The 16,607-nt window shown below is 42.8% G+C and overlaps 1 protein-coding gene across 5 annotated transcripts in view; it reads left to right on the top strand.

Moving 5' to 3' along the window:
* Positions 1-457: 457 nt before the first annotated feature.
* The window catches only part of EPG5 (ectopic P-granules 5 autophagy tethering factor), an 85,530-nt gene continuing 69,380 nt past the window's right edge, over positions 458-16,607 (top strand). For all 5 annotated transcript variants that reach the window (XM_073343446.1, XM_073343447.1, XM_073343445.1 and 2 more), the window contains exons 1-4: positions 458-590; positions 12,180-13,121; positions 15,325-15,568; positions 16,391-16,527. In XM_073343446.1, the coding sequence (XP_073199547.1) occupies positions 528-590; positions 12,180-13,121; positions 15,325-15,568; positions 16,391-16,527 (1,386 nt within the window). In that variant the 5' untranslated portion in view covers positions 458-527. The remainder of the gene's footprint in view (positions 591-12,179; positions 13,122-15,324; positions 15,569-16,390; positions 16,528-16,607) is intronic.

Below are 16,607 nucleotides of genomic sequence, written 5' to 3'. Positions count from 1 at the left end.
TGCGGTGGTGGGTGGATGTGATGGGGTGGATGTCACGTTGGGGAGCTCCAGAGCAGGGGCTGGGAATGGGATATCACGGGGGTGGCCGTAGCAGCGGGGATGGCGCGGGCAGGGGTAGGCAGGGTGGGTATCAGTGGTGGGGGGTGGCTGAGACGGGTGGGGATGGCAGAGGTGTGGCTGGGCCCTAGAGAGGGTGGGGCTGGCGGGGCAGGGGTGGGTATCATGCTGGGCAGCTGGCCCTGGCAGGTGTGGGGAGGGCAATGGCCCTGGGTGCCCAAGGGGCCAGAGGTGGGCCCCGGCAGGGGGGGCTAGGCGCGCCGGTTTGCGCCCTGCCGCTGCCTTGTGCGGCACTAGGGGGCGCCGCGGCCGAGCCGCGTTCCGTCCTGGAGAACGAAAATGTCCCTCCTCGCGTTCCATAGCCACCGCGGCGCTGATGGGCTGGGCCCGGGGTGGAGAGGCCGGTCATGTGATTTCGCCCCTGCCCGGGGCTTCCGGTGTGAGCTGCGGGAGCGAGGCGGCCGCCGGGGATGGCGGAGGCCGCGAGACCCCCGCGCAGGGAGCGCCCCAAGCCCGGCAGGGGCAAGGCCAAGGTACGGGGCGGGGCGCGGCGCGCGGGGACCCTCGGCCACCCCCGGCTCCGCACGGGACGGGAGGCGCCTGGTCCCGGTCGTGAGGGGGGCTGGAGCTCGCTCCCGGAGCTGGTCCCCCAGGGGCCGGGCCTGGCCTGGCCGGAGAGGGGAGCACAGCGCGGGCGTGTCCCCGCGGGAGCTGACTCGGCCCTTCGGAGCTCCCGAGCCGCCCTGTGCTCCGCCTCCGCTCCCCCCGCCGGCCCGCCCGCCCGCTGCCGCCTGGGCTGCGCGTTGCGGGGCAGGGGCTGCCACTGGCGGGGTCTGCCTGGGGCCTGGCGGGCCTCCGGGCGCTGCCTTCGCTGGTACTGTTTTATTCTAGTTAAACATGGCTCGACCCTCGTCCCTGTGACTGGGTCGAGCTGCTGATCCTCTCCGGTGCGATCCCCCCCCGGTGCGTGTCCTGGTTCCCATCGCAAGTGGCGGGATTCACTCCGTCATTACAAATAACACCCCTCGCCCGCGGGCACCACTTGTCACCTGGCTTTGCCGTAGCATCTTGGGTCTCCTGCAGAGTTCGAGCCTCTTTCCTCCCCGATGTAAATAGCAGCCTGCTTTAGTCACCGAAGGAACTGTCCCGTCATTCCTGCTGAAAGCCATTGGAACTTCTTATATTAATGATTGGGTTGCTGGTATTTCGATCAAATTATAACGAGGCTTCGATTAATCGGGGATTGAATTAAAGGAAATTTATTTTTGCTTAGCAAACTGATACATAGACAGGAATTATGTCAGTCAGCTCTGGGGTGGAGCATTGTAACTACTTAATTGTGTATAGCATTAAAACTAGGGCTGTCGATGAATCGCAGTTAACTCATGTGATTAATTCAAAAAAATTAATCGAGATTAATCGCAGTTTTAATCGCACTGTTAAACAATAGAATACCAATTTAAGTTATTAAATATTTTTGGATGTTTTACTACATTTTCAAATATATTTCAATTACAACACAGAATACAAAGTGTACATTGCTCACTTTATATTATTTTTATTACAAATATTTGCATTGTAAAAATGATAAAGAAATAGTATTTTTCAGTTCGTCTCATGCAAGTACTGTAGTGCAATCTCTTTATCATGAAAGTGCAGTTTACAAATGTAGATTTTTTTTGTTACATAACTGCACTCAAAAAAAAAAACAATGTAAAATTTTAGAGCCTACAAGTTCACTCAGTCCTACTACTTGTTCTACCAATCGCTAAGACAAACAAGTTTCAGAGTAACAGCCGTGTTAGTCTGTATTCGCAAAAAGAAAAGGAGTACTTGTGGCACCTTAGAGACTAACCGATTTATTTGAGCATGAGCTTTCATGAGCTACAGCTCACTTCATCGGATGCATACCGTGGAAACTGCAGCAGACTTTATATATACACAGAGAATATGAAACAATACCTCCTCCCACCCCACTGTCCTGCTGGTAATAGCTTATCTAAAGTGATCATCAAGTTGGGCCATTTCCAGCACAAATCCAGGTTTTCTCACCCTCCACCCCCCCACACAAATTCACTCTCTTGCTGGTGATAGCCCATCCAAAGTGACAACTCTTTACACAATGTGCATGATAATCAAGTTGGGCCATTTCCTGCACAAATCCAGGTTCTCTCACCCCCCTCCCAAAAACCACACACACAAACCCACTATCCTGCTGGTAATAGCTCATCCAAAGTGACCATTCTCCCTACAATGTGCATGATAATTAAGGTGGGCCATTTCCAGCACAAATCCAGGTTTTCTCACATCCCCCCCACCCCCATACATCCACCCCCTGGATTTGTGCTGGAAATGGCCCACCTTAATTATCATGCACATTGTAGGGAGAATGGTCACTTTGGATGAGCTATTACCAGCAGGATAGTGAATTTGTGTGTGTGGTTTTTGGGAGGGGGGTGAGGGGGTGAGAGAACCTGGATTTGTGCAGGAAATGGCCCAACTTGATTATCATGCACATTGTGTAAAGAGTTGTCACTTTGGATGGGCTATCACCAGCAGGAGAGTGAATTTGTGTGGGGGGGTGGAGGGTGAGAAAACCTGGATTTGTGCTGGAAATGGCCCAACCTGATGATCACTTTAGATAAGCTATTACCAGCAGGACAGTGGGGTGGGAGGGGGTCTTGTTTCATGGTCTCTGTGTGTATATAATGTCTACTGCAGTTTCCACGGTATGCATCCGATGAAGTGAGCTGTAGCTCACGAAAGCTCATGCTCAAATAAATTGGTTAGTCTCTAAGGTGCCACAAGTACTCCTTTTCTTTTTAAGACAAACAAGTTCGTTTACATTTACGGGAGATAATGCTGCCTGCTTCTTATTTACAATGTCACCAGAAAGTGAGAACAGGTGTTTACATGGGACTTTTGTAGCTGACATTGCAAGATATTTACGTTCCAGATACGTTAAACATTCGTATGCCCCTTCATGCTTCAGCCACAATTCCAGAGGACATGCTTCCATGCTGATAACGCTCATTTAAAAAAATAATGTGTTAATTAAATTTGTGACTGAACTCCTTTGGGGAGAATTGTATGTCTCCGGTTCTGTTTTACCCACATTCTGCCATATATTTCATGTTATAATAGTCTTGGATGATGATGTACACTTTGTATTCTGTGTTGTAATTGAAATCATTATATTTGAAATTGTAGAAAACATCCAAAATATTTAAATAAATGGTATTCTATTATTGTTTAACAGTGTGATTAATCACATGATTAATTGTGATTAATTTTTTTAATTGCTTGACATCCTATGCTGTTTTAATTAGGGCTAAGAGTCCTAATACCTCTTCTGGTTAAAACTGTAGCCATGTGTAATGTTGGCTTTGAAATATCCAAAATATGAGGCCACATGGGGTAAGGGACCGCGTATTACTCCTGCAAGAGCCAGTATTTGTTTGTTCATATTTTAAACATACAACTACCTACATATCTTAGCTTTTAATCCTGTTGTAGATGAGATTTGGGCTTCTAGTTGTCTGTTTTGTTTTAGCATCTTGAAATGCAATCTCTCAAGGCTTTCATTTGCTTGCTGCTAATCCTCACCCATCTGACATTAAGATCTAAACCGTTATATCTTGTGTTGGATTTGAATCTCAAGGATTGCTCACTCTTCTCATTTTGCAGTTGTCCCTCTCCATTGATGTAATAAACAGTTGTGCGTGGATAATGGTCTGTGAAATCATGTCAGTCAGAACTGGTCTGAGTAGAGAACCATCAACCCATGTTATATAAACCAAATATCAGTCTCAAGTGTCAACCACTGCTAAGAGCTGTTAACCTACTTAAGAGAAAACATTACCCAAATATGGGTTGGAGAAAGGACTCCAAACCAGAGCTGAGAATAATAACTGTTCCACCATCTTCGTCTAAATTCAGCCTCATTGCACACACAAAACTGAATTCCAGGCCACTGTTTGTGAAGGATTAATTTCTCTCATGGTTGTTGAAAGCCAGTGAAAAGCAACTGGCCTGTTAGTGGTGGGAGTTATCAGTGCCTCTTTCAGAGAAGGTGAACCTCCTGAAGAATGTGATAGTCCATATAGTTCCTAAGAAATAAACACTTCATGTAGACAGTCTCTTAAACTACTGCTCTGTCTTCAACCTCCTCTTTCTTTTAACACCATTACAAGGTAGTGACAATCAAACTCCAGCAACTCTTGGCATTTGTTATCCTGAAACTTTGCACAGTCATTTTTCAGATGAGAACATGGTACCAATTGTTCTCTAGTGACATGAGTGGGTAGCTTCTCTATGGCTATGGATGTCGGTTTAGAGTACTTGCTGTCTCAAGCCTTTTACAAAGTTGATCCATAGTGCTGCTCCGGGTGGATTTGATTTAAATCATGATTTAAATAACTAGTCAGGAAGATTCAATTTAATCATGGATTTCTACACAAAAGTGTATTCTTGTTGGTTGTTATAACCTTAATACATATTTTTCACAACTCTGAGATAGTTGAGACCAAACTGGGTCTCTTTTAGGGCTTCTGCCATTATAGGTTTTCCCTTCTAGTGAGATAATGGTATGGTAGATCTCAAATCAATGAAGGCTACACTCAGAAAGACCTCAAGACTTCTGGAATATGCTGCTGAAACAGTTTCACTTTTGTTTCTACTGCCTGTCCCTCCCTTCTCACATCTATCTCCAGATTTCTTCTTGTCCAGATCTATTCCGTCCCCAATGATGAAACTTTGCACTTCTAGAGAGAGGTAAGGGATTGACTCTGTGAACACACATTTGCAGAGGGACAATAGTTTTGAGGTCTGTTATTTCACCTCTATCCATTATTTATTTATTTAAAAACATTTTTGCTGTTAACAAGCATGTTATCTTTGGAGACAGAAATCCACAGTTTGGGGACTGCAAAACTAAGCATCTCTGATGGTATCTTCTAGACTTAGCACTGAGTCCCATAGGGTAGATAGAAAGATTAACCTAAGTAATTTATACAGAAGCCCCTGGAACCCCCATAAGGTTGGGTCACTAATCCATGAACTACTGGAACTCATTTACAAAACTTTTCTTAAACATTACATGAATATATTGTCTCATAATATAGAATTAGAATTTATAATCCCTATTCCTTGATGAGATATCTTTGAGCTATAATGTATCTTAATTAAAACTAGATCAGTTTTTTTTTATAAAATGCTTTTTGAGAAAAAAACCTATTTAAATTAAAAAATCCGTTTTTTTAATTTTTTTCTAAAATCATTGATTTTTATCTACCCTGGTGCTGCTCACCTGTACCCAAGACCTAACTGGAGTGAGCAGAGAAATGTTTTAGTGGTTCCTGTTTATCCTTTCAAATAGGACTTATAGGAGTTACGATGAACAGCTACTACTGATCACTCAAGAACCCTCACATGTGGTGATCTGCAGATAATTTTGGAGAGGTTGAAAGACCCTGGGCTGCTTTGCCAGCAACTTGCTGATGATTCACAGTTTTGTCTCCTGTTTGCTGGATACTTTTCAAGCCATTACAGATGTATCAGTACCTCTGTGATGCATAAAGTGGGGGGGCGGGAGGGGGACTAGCTCCCTTTGATGGACACCCAGCCAGCCAGTTAGCTGTAAAATCCCTCTTGGTCTGTTCTCTGCTTGCTTTGTAATACAAGCCTGGAGTGGCAAGTATTAATTTTTAAAATCCTTGTGGGCCCCCACTTCTGCGCTCGGAGTGACAGAGTGGGGATTCAGCCTTGACAACCTCTAAAAGGTTAGCACATGGATGAAAAGCAGCTGTGGTTCTGTCTGAACCCAGTCAAGACAGAAGTAATGTTGGCTGAATGGGGAAATCCTTTGAACGACACACAGCCCTCCCCCTTCATCAAATGCATCTCCTGTCAATTCATCAAGGAGGTATTGAGTCTTGGGGTGTTTCTGAACTCACTACTAATTTTGGACACCCCACCTAGGAAGCAACAATGATTGGAAATATTTTTTCACCTCTAGTTTACCAGAAAATTACAAGCTGCTTTTCTTGATGAGACTATAGCTAGTGTTCTCTGCTGATCATCCTGACTAAACTCTTGTAATTCAGTACATCTGAGGTTAAAGGTGCGGGCAACATGGGAACTCCAGTTTGCCAGAACACATCAACCTTCATCCTTAGCAGAAAAACTGGCTCTGTTTACATTCAGTGTAATTTCAGGGTACAAGTTGGGGCCCAACCACATCAGTACCTGCTTTTCCATTCATAACCCACTGAACCATATGTGATCCTCTGGGACAGTGCATCTGACAACGTTATGTTCTTGGGAGCAGGAGATGAGGCATCCATCCTTTGCTGAACTTGCTCAGTTGTGTAACCAAGAACTAGAGGGCAGAAAACTGAATCTGAGGTTTTCAGAGAAAGCTTCAAGACTCACCTTTTTGCAAAAGATACAATAAACAAAGATTAGTACTTACATCACTAACAAGAAACAAAACACAATAAGGTGGCAAAGCTACTGAAGCTGCGAGAGGTGAAGAGCCGTTTACCACTGGCATCTGTGTAACTCTTAATTACTGCGTATGACTCAGAACACAGCTGAAAATTTTATTAAAATACAGGTTGAGAAAAGAGTGTTTGTACATCTGCGTATAGTGCTTAGATTATTCACAAAGTTTGTTTTTAAAGTCATAAGATACATATAGTGCATAATCAGCAATAACCCATATTTAGGTGAATGAATTTAAGAATACAGTTTAGATCTTTAGCATCTAAGTATTCAGGTACATTACTCATGAAAAAAGTTACACAGAGCTGGTGGAGGAAAGGAAAATGTATCAATGAGTGAAGATTGTCCCTCAGTCATTGAGAATTTAGGATTGGTTGTCCATTTAGAAAAAACAGTCCATTAGGAAAGTAACAGACTGTTCCATACAGTCTTATGCCCAAATAAATTTGTTAGTCTATAAGGTGCTACAAGTACTTCTCATTGTTTCTGTATGAAACAGTTACAAACTTACGGGTCATAAGACATCTACATTACTTCTAGGACATCCATCAGTGTAGTAAGTCGGGAAAGTAACTCAAATACTTTCCAGTCTGTTGTTGAGTGTCCAGGGAGGTTGAAGTGTTCTACTGGTTTTTGACACTTCCTGGACACTCAATAACAGACTTAAAAGTGACAGGTTTCACAGTAGCAGCCGTGTTAGTCTGTATTCGCAAAAAGAAAAGGAGTGCTTGTGGCACCTTAGAGACGAACCAATTTATTTGAGCATAAGCTTTCGTGAGCTATAGCTCACTTCATCAGATGCATACTGTGGAAAGTGTAGAAGATCTTTTTATATACACACAAAGCATGAAAAAATACCTCCTCCCACCCCACTCTCCTGCTGGTAATAGCTTATCTAAAGTGATCACTCTCCTTACAATGTGTATGATAATCAAGGTGGGCCATTTCCAGCACAAATCAAGGGTTTAACAAGAACGTCTGGGGGGTGGGGTGGGGGAGAAAACAAGGGGAAATAGGTTACCTTGCATAATGACTTAGCCACTCCCAGTCTCTATTCAAGCCTAAGTTAATTGTATCCAATTTGCAAATGAATTCCAATTCAACAGTTTCTCGCTGGAGTCTGGATTTGAAGTTTTTTTTATTGTAATATAGCAACTTTCATGTCTGTAATCGCGTGACCAGAGAGATTGAAGTGTTCTCCGACTGTTTTATGAATGTTATAATTCTTGACATCTGATTTGTGTCCATTTATTCTTTTACGTAGAGACTGTCCAGTTTGCCCAATGTACGTGGCAGAGGGGCATTGCTGGCACATGATGGCATATATCATATTGGTGGATGTGCAGGTGAACGAGCCTCTGATAGTGTGGCTGATGTTATTAGGCCCTGTGGTGGTGTCCCGGAATAGATATGTGGGCACAGTTGGCAACGGGCTTTGTTGCAAGGATAGGTTCCTGGGTTAGTGGTTCTGTTGTGTGGTATGTGGTTGCTGGTGAGTATTTGCTTCAGGTTGGGGGCGCTGTCTGTAGGCAAGAACTGGCCTATCTCCCAAGATTTGTGAGAGTGTTGGGTCATCCTTCAGGATAGGTTGTAGATCCTTAATAATGCGTTGGAGGGGTTTTAGTTGGGGGCTGAAGGTGACGGCTAGTGGCGTTCTGTTATTTTCTTTGTTAGGCCTGTCCTGTAGTAGGTGACTTCTGGGACCTCTTCTGGCTCTATCAATCTGTTTCTTCAGTTCAGCAGGTGGGTATTGTAGTTGTAAGAATGCTTGATAGAGATCTTTTAGGTGTTTGTCTCTGTCTGAGGGGTTGGAGTGGCAATTCTTCAACAAAAAAACTTCAAAAACAGACTCAAACGAGAAACTGCAGAACTGGAATTAATTTGCAAACAGGACACTGTCAAATTAGGCCTGAATAAAGACTGGGAGTGGATGGGTCAATACAAAGACTAATTTCCCCCTACTGTTACTCACACCTTCTTGTCAACTGTTTGAAATGAGCCACCCTGATTACCACTACAAAAGTGATTTTTCCTCCTGTTGATAATAGCCCATTTTAATTGAACTGTCTCGTTAGAACTGACCCCCCACTTGGTAAAGCAACTCCCATCTTTTCATGTTCTGTGTATATATATCTTCCTACTGTATTTTCCATTCCATGCAGCTGATGAAGTGGGTTTTAGCCCATGAAAGCTTATGCCCAAATAAATTTGTTCGTCTCTAAGGTGCCACAAGTACTTCTCGTTGTTTTTGCTGATACAGACTAACACGGCTACCACTCTGAAACCTATTCCATACAGAATTAGAATTCATGTATTTTAATATTGACTATTTAGTCTTCAAATATACAAAACCCAACCCATACATAATTTGCTGTTGGAATTAGTTCTGTTTGACATAAAGTAAATAATCCAATTTTTTTTATGTAAGTTACCTGATAGGCACAACTAGATGTATTTCAGATGCCAGGTTCAGTCCTGTCACTATAAGTCTTCTTTCATATAGGAAAAGTGTCTTTTTTGGGAACATGTTCAGTGGAATTCAGCTTGCAGGGAAGGAAATCCCCTGTGGAGTGGAAGGACTTCCTGTCGTTCCCTCACAACTCGAAAGTGAACTCATCTTGGCCCCTAAACCGTCTGTCACATTTAACTGCACCCTGTCCCATCACTCAGGCAACATGGAGCCATTTTTAGATTCCTCTGCCCTCTTCCATACCCAGGCTCTGGCCAAATCTTATTGGATTTTCCTTTACAGTGTCTAAAACCTATGCTTTACTTTCTGAGCACTGAGATTTTTTACCGTACTTTTGTCGTGTCCGACCTCAATTACTGCATACTCTTAGTCTTTGGCATCTCTGCATTTCAATTTGTTCCTCTCCAAATCATTTTGTGCTGTGAAAATCATCTTCCTGTCCTGCCTCTCTGATTACATCACTCTCTCCTTTAAATCCTTTCTCTGGTTTCTTCTTGTCATCTGCATTAAGTTCAGGCTGTCTCTTCTCTTTCTTACATCTCTGCTCTTCTCCCTTCCTACACATATTTCTTGTTTGTTCCCCTCAAACCTTTTATGTGGTTGCTCCCTTTGTATCCTCCTTCAGCGTTCTTCCATGCTGCCCGTTATGCTTGGGGCAGTGTCCCCTTCTGCACCAAGCAGACACCTAATTTTGAAGAGGGAATTAAAAATATTGCATGTAGTAAGTACATTAACAGTTGCCCATCTAATACTGAATATAAACCTATAAATCCAGCTATTAAATAAAAATAGCCCGCAAATATCCAAAAACAAGACTACTAACCAACTCACTCTGCTTTATGTGGAAGTAACTATACCCTCTTGCCTTGTGTTATGGCTGTCTCCACTGCTGTAATCTGTTGTTGTTCGTTGCAGTAGTGCCTAGAGGCCTGTCTGCACTGTGCTAGGAGGCATTGAACAAACACAATGAAAAGATGGTTCCTGCTTGATAAGTTTACACTCCAAGTATAAAAAGAGAAACAACAGGTGTTATGTTCTTCTTTGAATTCAGAGCCTGATCTTGCAGTTCTTACTCAGATGAAGTTTCTATTGAGTTTGTAGAATTTTTACCCTGAAAAGGAAGAAATGTCAGACTTCATGTAGTCTGCTGGGGACTTCAGTATCAATTTTATGGGGAAGGTGCTCAGATATGATGGTGGTGGGCAGCAGTATAAAATGCTAATGTAAGAGAGAGGTTGATTTTACCTGAATAAAACCTGCAAGGTGGTCTCTTTGGATTTTAAGCATCAAGGAGCATGGGGAATGTACAGGAAAATAAGACAATAAAGTCCAGACTAATGATCCTATAGAAAGAAGTGAACAGGAGAGTATAAAGTAGAGTATCCCTCTTTAAATGGAAAATGAGGCAAACACCCGTATGTGACTGTGGTCACCAGGCACAAATGACAGAGCACATCATATCTGAATGTCCCCTTTGTTCTTTTGCCGGGGGCCTGAAGGACATTCACCAGCTAACTGTTGGGGCAATGTGCTGGCTGTCAAGCTTAGATATACATTTGTAGTTGTTGCTACCTACCCAAGCCATACGAAAGAAGAACAGGAGAATGGGAGATGTGGGATCCAAAAGCAAGCCAAATATATTGCCATTGTATAAAGAAGCTGCAAGCATATGTTTGGATTAAAAGGTGTTCAGTGGGAGGGTGAAAACAAATATGCTAAGTTAGCTGGGGCCTTGATATCTATTGTTGTCTTTTAGCTGCTTTATAAGGCAGAACCGCTCTGCTAGGAAATGTGTGAAATGTTCAGAACTTTACTTTTGTTACTTAGCCTTTTTCCAGTGTTGAGTAGGGACTGAGAGCTCTTCGTTAGTTCCCTCTCTCTGACTTTTGTCACATGATGATTTTCGCAATCTGTTGCATAATATAGAGAAATTAGAGCAGTATAAGCTAACTTTCCCTGTATTTTCTCGGTTCTGCTCTCATTTAGTCTTTTGAACTCTGAATTTTAGCTGTTTGCACAGGAGTGCTTGTATCATATACTGGTTGTATTGTCATATCATGTGATGCTTCCACATGTTTGTGCTTTTGGTGAGAAAGTCATAAAAATATACTTCAGACTAGGCTAGCTGTTTGTCTCCTCACAAGCATAAGCATCCCTGTTCAGTAATAGCTAATGTTAATTGAATAGAGAATAATCAATTTAAAATTCACACCGCTCATTTTATTCAGCTTTTCTACTTCTCCAAGTGACATAATTCCTAGTGAAACTGCTAATTTCTAGGTTATGGATTGCATCGCAGGGCCAGTCTTTAATTAATTGGACATTGCAAGAGCAATATCAGCTGAAAATTTAGGTTTTGTGAAAATAAGCTCTTACAGAACTGAAGACCATTCGGCATGTTTCCGTGAAATTTAAAAACACCTTCCAACGTATTTATATTATGGTACAGCCTAGAGGTTTTTCAGTCAAAGATCAGGGCCCCATTGTTTTACTCATTTGTACAGCACATAGCGCAAAGACAGTCTGTGCCCCTGAATGCTGACAGTTTTTCATTAACAACATGGTGGGCATCATTCCAGCACATGAAAGCAGGGAAATGAAATTGATAGGGCACGGGCTGCTATCTTTTGGGACTAAGGGGTGGGGAAGCTGAAGACTGAGAGTGTGTCAGGCGTGGTGGGGACTGAAAGTTACAGCGTGCACAGTTTCTCTCATGCTGTGTATTAACTCACCTACTTGCTTCCCAAACAAGACATTGAGTAAGAAATAGAGGAGTTCAAAAAAGAGGAAATGAATAAAGGAACACAATCTGCTTAACCAGGGATCATGTGCAGTGTTTGGTACCTTTGGCATGGTCTATAGACATCTGATGAATTTAAAATGTGCTCTGTTTAGCAGAATCCCTTATCATTCGTGGATTAAATGAAACAAGGGGCCTAGTGACTGCAGCTGGCTCTCCAAGTATACTTATTCCATGTCAGCATGCCAGTTGAAATATGCATTTTTTTTCTTACCGTCATAACTACGGAAAATAGGCTGGTGATGTAAGCTTTAGGTACATTGTAATGCAAGACAAATGCTGACTTTCTTTTGTTATTCATTTATGAATGTCAAATTCCTGATACGTGGTCTATTCTTTTGTTTCTAGGAAAAAAAGAAAAAATGCCCTGAAGAGCCCCAGAAGCAGGACTTGGACGAGGTCTTCCTCCCCAGCCAAGCTAGAGATCAAGAGGTGTCTTCTCGAGCGAGCAAGGTGCAGGTGGATCATCCTGAAGTGTTTACAGAGATTCGGCTCAGGGATGAAGTAGAAGATGGAAAAAATGTGAATGAGATGTGTGAGATCTCCTTGACTTCTTCAACCATAGCAGATGAAGGATCCCGATCAGCTACCCTAGAACCTCTAAAACACGGAGAAGAATTCAAAGCTAGTCTCTTGCATGAGAAATGCAGGGAGTGGTCTGAGGAAGATGGTAGAAATAAATTGGACAAACCCCAGAGCATTATGGAAGCACTTGCTAATCAATCAGAAAACTCTGGCATAGGAGAAAGTACCTTTAAATGCAGTGCTGCTTGCACTCAGTCACTAATGGGAATTGTACGGGACAGAGGAACTGAGAAAGTACAAGAGGCTACAAATCCTGTTCTTTCTTTAGAGGCACAACCTGTTCTGTCACAGCTCTCTAATGAAGCCAAAGAGTGTGCTCAACCATCCGGGTTGAAAACTTTGTATCCCGATTTATCTGCTGAATTGTCCCAAGCGAGACTGACCACACTCGCAGTAAAACCGCTATTACATAACGAGAGGCTATATCCAGAGATTCCGTCTGAACCAGAACTAGTGCCATTTACCAAAGAGCAGCTGAAAATCTTTGAGCCGTGTTCGTGGCTGGAGAATGTTGATTCCTACCTGGAGGAGTTTGATAACATTGCTCATCAGGATAGACATGAGTTTCACGAATTGCTCCTGAACTATTGGCGCTGTAGGAAGCAGCTCTTGCTGGCTGAGGCTGAGCTACAGGCCATGACATCAGATTGCCAAAGTGCCAAGGGCAGGTTATGGATTTTTAAGGAGGAACAGCAGTCTGTCAAGGTGGTGTAACTGAAGTTGCTTTTGATCCTGGCTTGGCTATGATCCTAGTCATGTGCTCTGCTGAATGTGGATGTTTGCTGTATTTAAGCTGGCTTGTACAGAGAGATTTATTTGCCTTGGATGTTGTCTTTTTTTTTTTTTTTTTAATTTTTCTGTTCAAAGGAAAATAAACCTGTCACTGCTTAAGTCAAGTTCATTACATAGAAATACTTTATTCCACTGAATCCTTGATTTTAAACTTGTAACTAATATAGTGGAGTGCAGTCTCCCTTACAATGAGCTCTGATATACTAAAATTCCTGTATGCAGTGAATTGGAGTGAGAGTTCCAATGCATTGCAATAAAAAAACTGGAATTCAGCTTAGAATCACCTTCTGCTGTTAGTGAAATACTTCATTATGGTGCCTATCCTGTCCAGCCTCCTTCCTGGGTGTGGATGACTCCATGTCCAATAGTCTTGGTACAGTGGTTCTGGAAGGATTTGAAGATGCAGCGCAGCAGCCTGGTTATTTGGAGCAAGGGGACTGAGGGGCTAGATCCACTTCCACTGGTTGTTGCTTCCTTTATGCAGCACAGAGATTCCTGTTTGTGGCTACCACTGCAGCCCTGAAGTATCTTTGGGCTTGTCTATGCTGCACCGCAGTGTGGACTACCGGGGTGTGAATTGCAGAGTGCACCAAAGTGTTACGCTCAGCTACCCCATTCAAAAGAAGGTACCGACTTCATATTAACATAGTCCTGTTTGCAAGAGGACTGTGTTACTGAGAACTAGGTACCATCTAGTTTGCACCAGCAGCTTCAATGTGGGGCAGTTACAGCACAATACTTCAGTGTGCTCTGCAGTTCGCACCCCTGTAGTCCACACTGCAGTGCACTGTAGACATAGCCTGTGTAGCTCTGCAGTTGCCTAATGGGGAAGGATTGTTCTGCCCAGGTCTCGGGAGAACCCCATCACACAGCTTGATGTTTCAGCTGTATGCTGATTTGCAGGAGTTGGTCTTATAGGGCCCTGTCTTCAACAAGGAAAATGGGAGATACTCAGGAGTGGTAGAAGTTGTAGTCAGTGTAGATGTTCTTACCCCTGTCCGGTCCTTCCCAGAGCAAGTTTAGATAGCAAGAATGTGTAAGCCGTATGTATTCGAGAACTTCCTCTTTTGCTCCCATGAGTTGAGCTACAAGCCTGGTGAATTCCCTGTCCAATTTTTCCTACACTAGATGAGACTTGAGGGCCCCAATGTATGGATATTACTCTTTTTTTAGATGAATGTGGTCTAAATTAACATTATAGAGTTTAATTACGATTGAATTTTATCAGTCTCTTAAATTTAGTATTTATCCATTTTTATGTGCAAAACATCTACACTCTATCCACTGACTTTTACATTAATATAACTGATTTCCTAGTGTAAAATCCTGCATGTGCTGTGAACAAGTTTCAAACCAAAGTTTATAAGTGTGTGCTTTGAAACTTAGTTGTATGGCTGTAGGAAGCAATGACATGGGCAGAATGAAATAATGGCTTCATTATATTAAAGAACATCGGATGAGGTTTGGAAAGACTCCACTCAATGACCTGATTTGCAGTTTGAGGAAAGTCCTTTCACTCTTGGCAAGTCTGAATAATTTTAAAATATATTGTGGCAAATTGATGTAAGGTGGGCTGGAGTCTAGAAAAATCCTCCTCTTGCTTGTGTACATATTGTGACTTTAAAATAAGATCAGGGTGGGCCTGGAAATTCTTTGTATGTTTTATACATACATTTTACGACTAGACTGGACCAAGGCTGTGAGGCAGGTGTGCTCTGCTGGATTGGGTGTGAGGGTGGGAGTCGAGAGACCTGATTTTATTCTCACTTCTGCCACTGACTCACTGCGTGATCTTGGGCCAGTCACTGAAACTCAAATTTTTAAAAATAGTTTCTGATTTTGGGTACTTGGGTTTGCAGGGCCTGATTTTTCAGAGGTGCTGGGCAGTCATCTGCTCCAGTGCTCAGTGCCCCTGAAAATCAAGTTGGACATCTAAAATCAGAATCTGCTTTCAAAAATGTCTTGGCCTGTTTCCCCATCTGTTATCTGCGCAGAATATTGCTGACCCGCCTTTGCAAAGAGCTTTGAAATCTGTGGCTTAAAAGCTCATGTAAGTGCACATTTTTTTTAACACACTTTAAAAAGAAAGCGCATAAAATAATTGTTCTCTTTGCAGGGTATCTGTGCAGATCAGTGCCAAGTGTCTGACTACCATCGCTACCAGACAGTAGAGATGAATGCAAGTGTGTTGGGGGAACTAAAGAGATTGTTTGAAGCCAAAGCGGAGCACGTGCATCAGACGTTGGTGCTTCACTCGTACACTTCAATGTTGTCCCGCTTGCAGGTGGAGTCTTATATCTATGGATTGTTTAATAGCTCATCCCTGCTGAGATCTGTGGCTGTTCAACAACAAGAGCAAGGTGTGTCCCCGATCTGAGTTTCCGCCTCTGGTGTCCCTGGCATGCAGAATACTACACCTGATCTATGTAGTGCCGCTGGCTTTGCCTGTGTCAGAAAAATATTGTAGTTCTGCCTGCAGGGGGGGTGCAGAAGGGAAGCTTTAACTTAAAGTAACAGAGATTTTTATCTCAAAGTTGCTATTTAGTGATTATAAGATGTTTTAAAAAGCCACTCTAAAAAACTAGTGTCTTAGTTTTAGAGTGTAGTAGGGTATTTGTTTGGATTTAATGTAATATACAGTAGAACCTCAGAGTTACGAACACCAGAATTACAAATTGACTGGTCAACCACACACCTCATTTGGAACCGGAAATACGCAATCAGGCAGCAGCAGAGGACCCCCCCCACCCCCCCCCAAAAAAACAAACCAAACAAAAAAACCCCCCCAAAACAAAACACCAAACGCAGTATATCGTGCTGTGTTAAATGTAAGCTACTAAAAAATAAAGGGGAATTTAAAAAAAAGATTGACAAGATAAGGAAATTCTGCTTGTTTAATTTATAGTAAGATGGTTAAAAGCAGCATTTTTCTTCTGTAAAGTTTCAAAGCTGTATTCAGTCAATATTCAGTTGTAAACTTTTGAAAGAACCCCCATAATGTTTTGTTCAGAGTGACGAACAACATTCCCGAGGTGTTCATAACTCTGAGGTTGTCCTGTACATATAAAGGACAAAGGAGAAATTTTCTATAGAACCCCCAAAGCCATGAGGGCATTAGTCAGCCTAGCAGGGCTCTTAAGAGTCAGCAGCGTCAGAGTTCTAATTCTGTTTATAATTCACAGCTTCTAAGCAATCAGAAAACCTTTCCTCGGACTTGGGTCACCTGAAAGAATGTGTCAGCATTCTTTTCGGTTTCACGCGCAGAGTTATCGAAGATCCTCAGTTCCAGAGTGACCTCCTCTGTTGGCTGCAAAGGCTGGTAAGGGAGGAGTGTGTGGAGTAAGTGCTGTTTATTAAAATGAACTGAATCGGTCCCAGTGGCCATCCCTGGAAACCTCA

The sequence above is a fragment of the Lepidochelys kempii genome, chromosome 5 (assembly GCF_965140265.1).
Source record: "Lepidochelys kempii isolate rLepKem1 chromosome 5, rLepKem1.hap2, whole genome shotgun sequence".
Lineage (NCBI taxonomy): Eukaryota > Metazoa > Chordata > Testudines > Cheloniidae > Lepidochelys > Lepidochelys kempii.
This window is presented reverse-complemented; position numbering and strand designations above follow the sequence as displayed.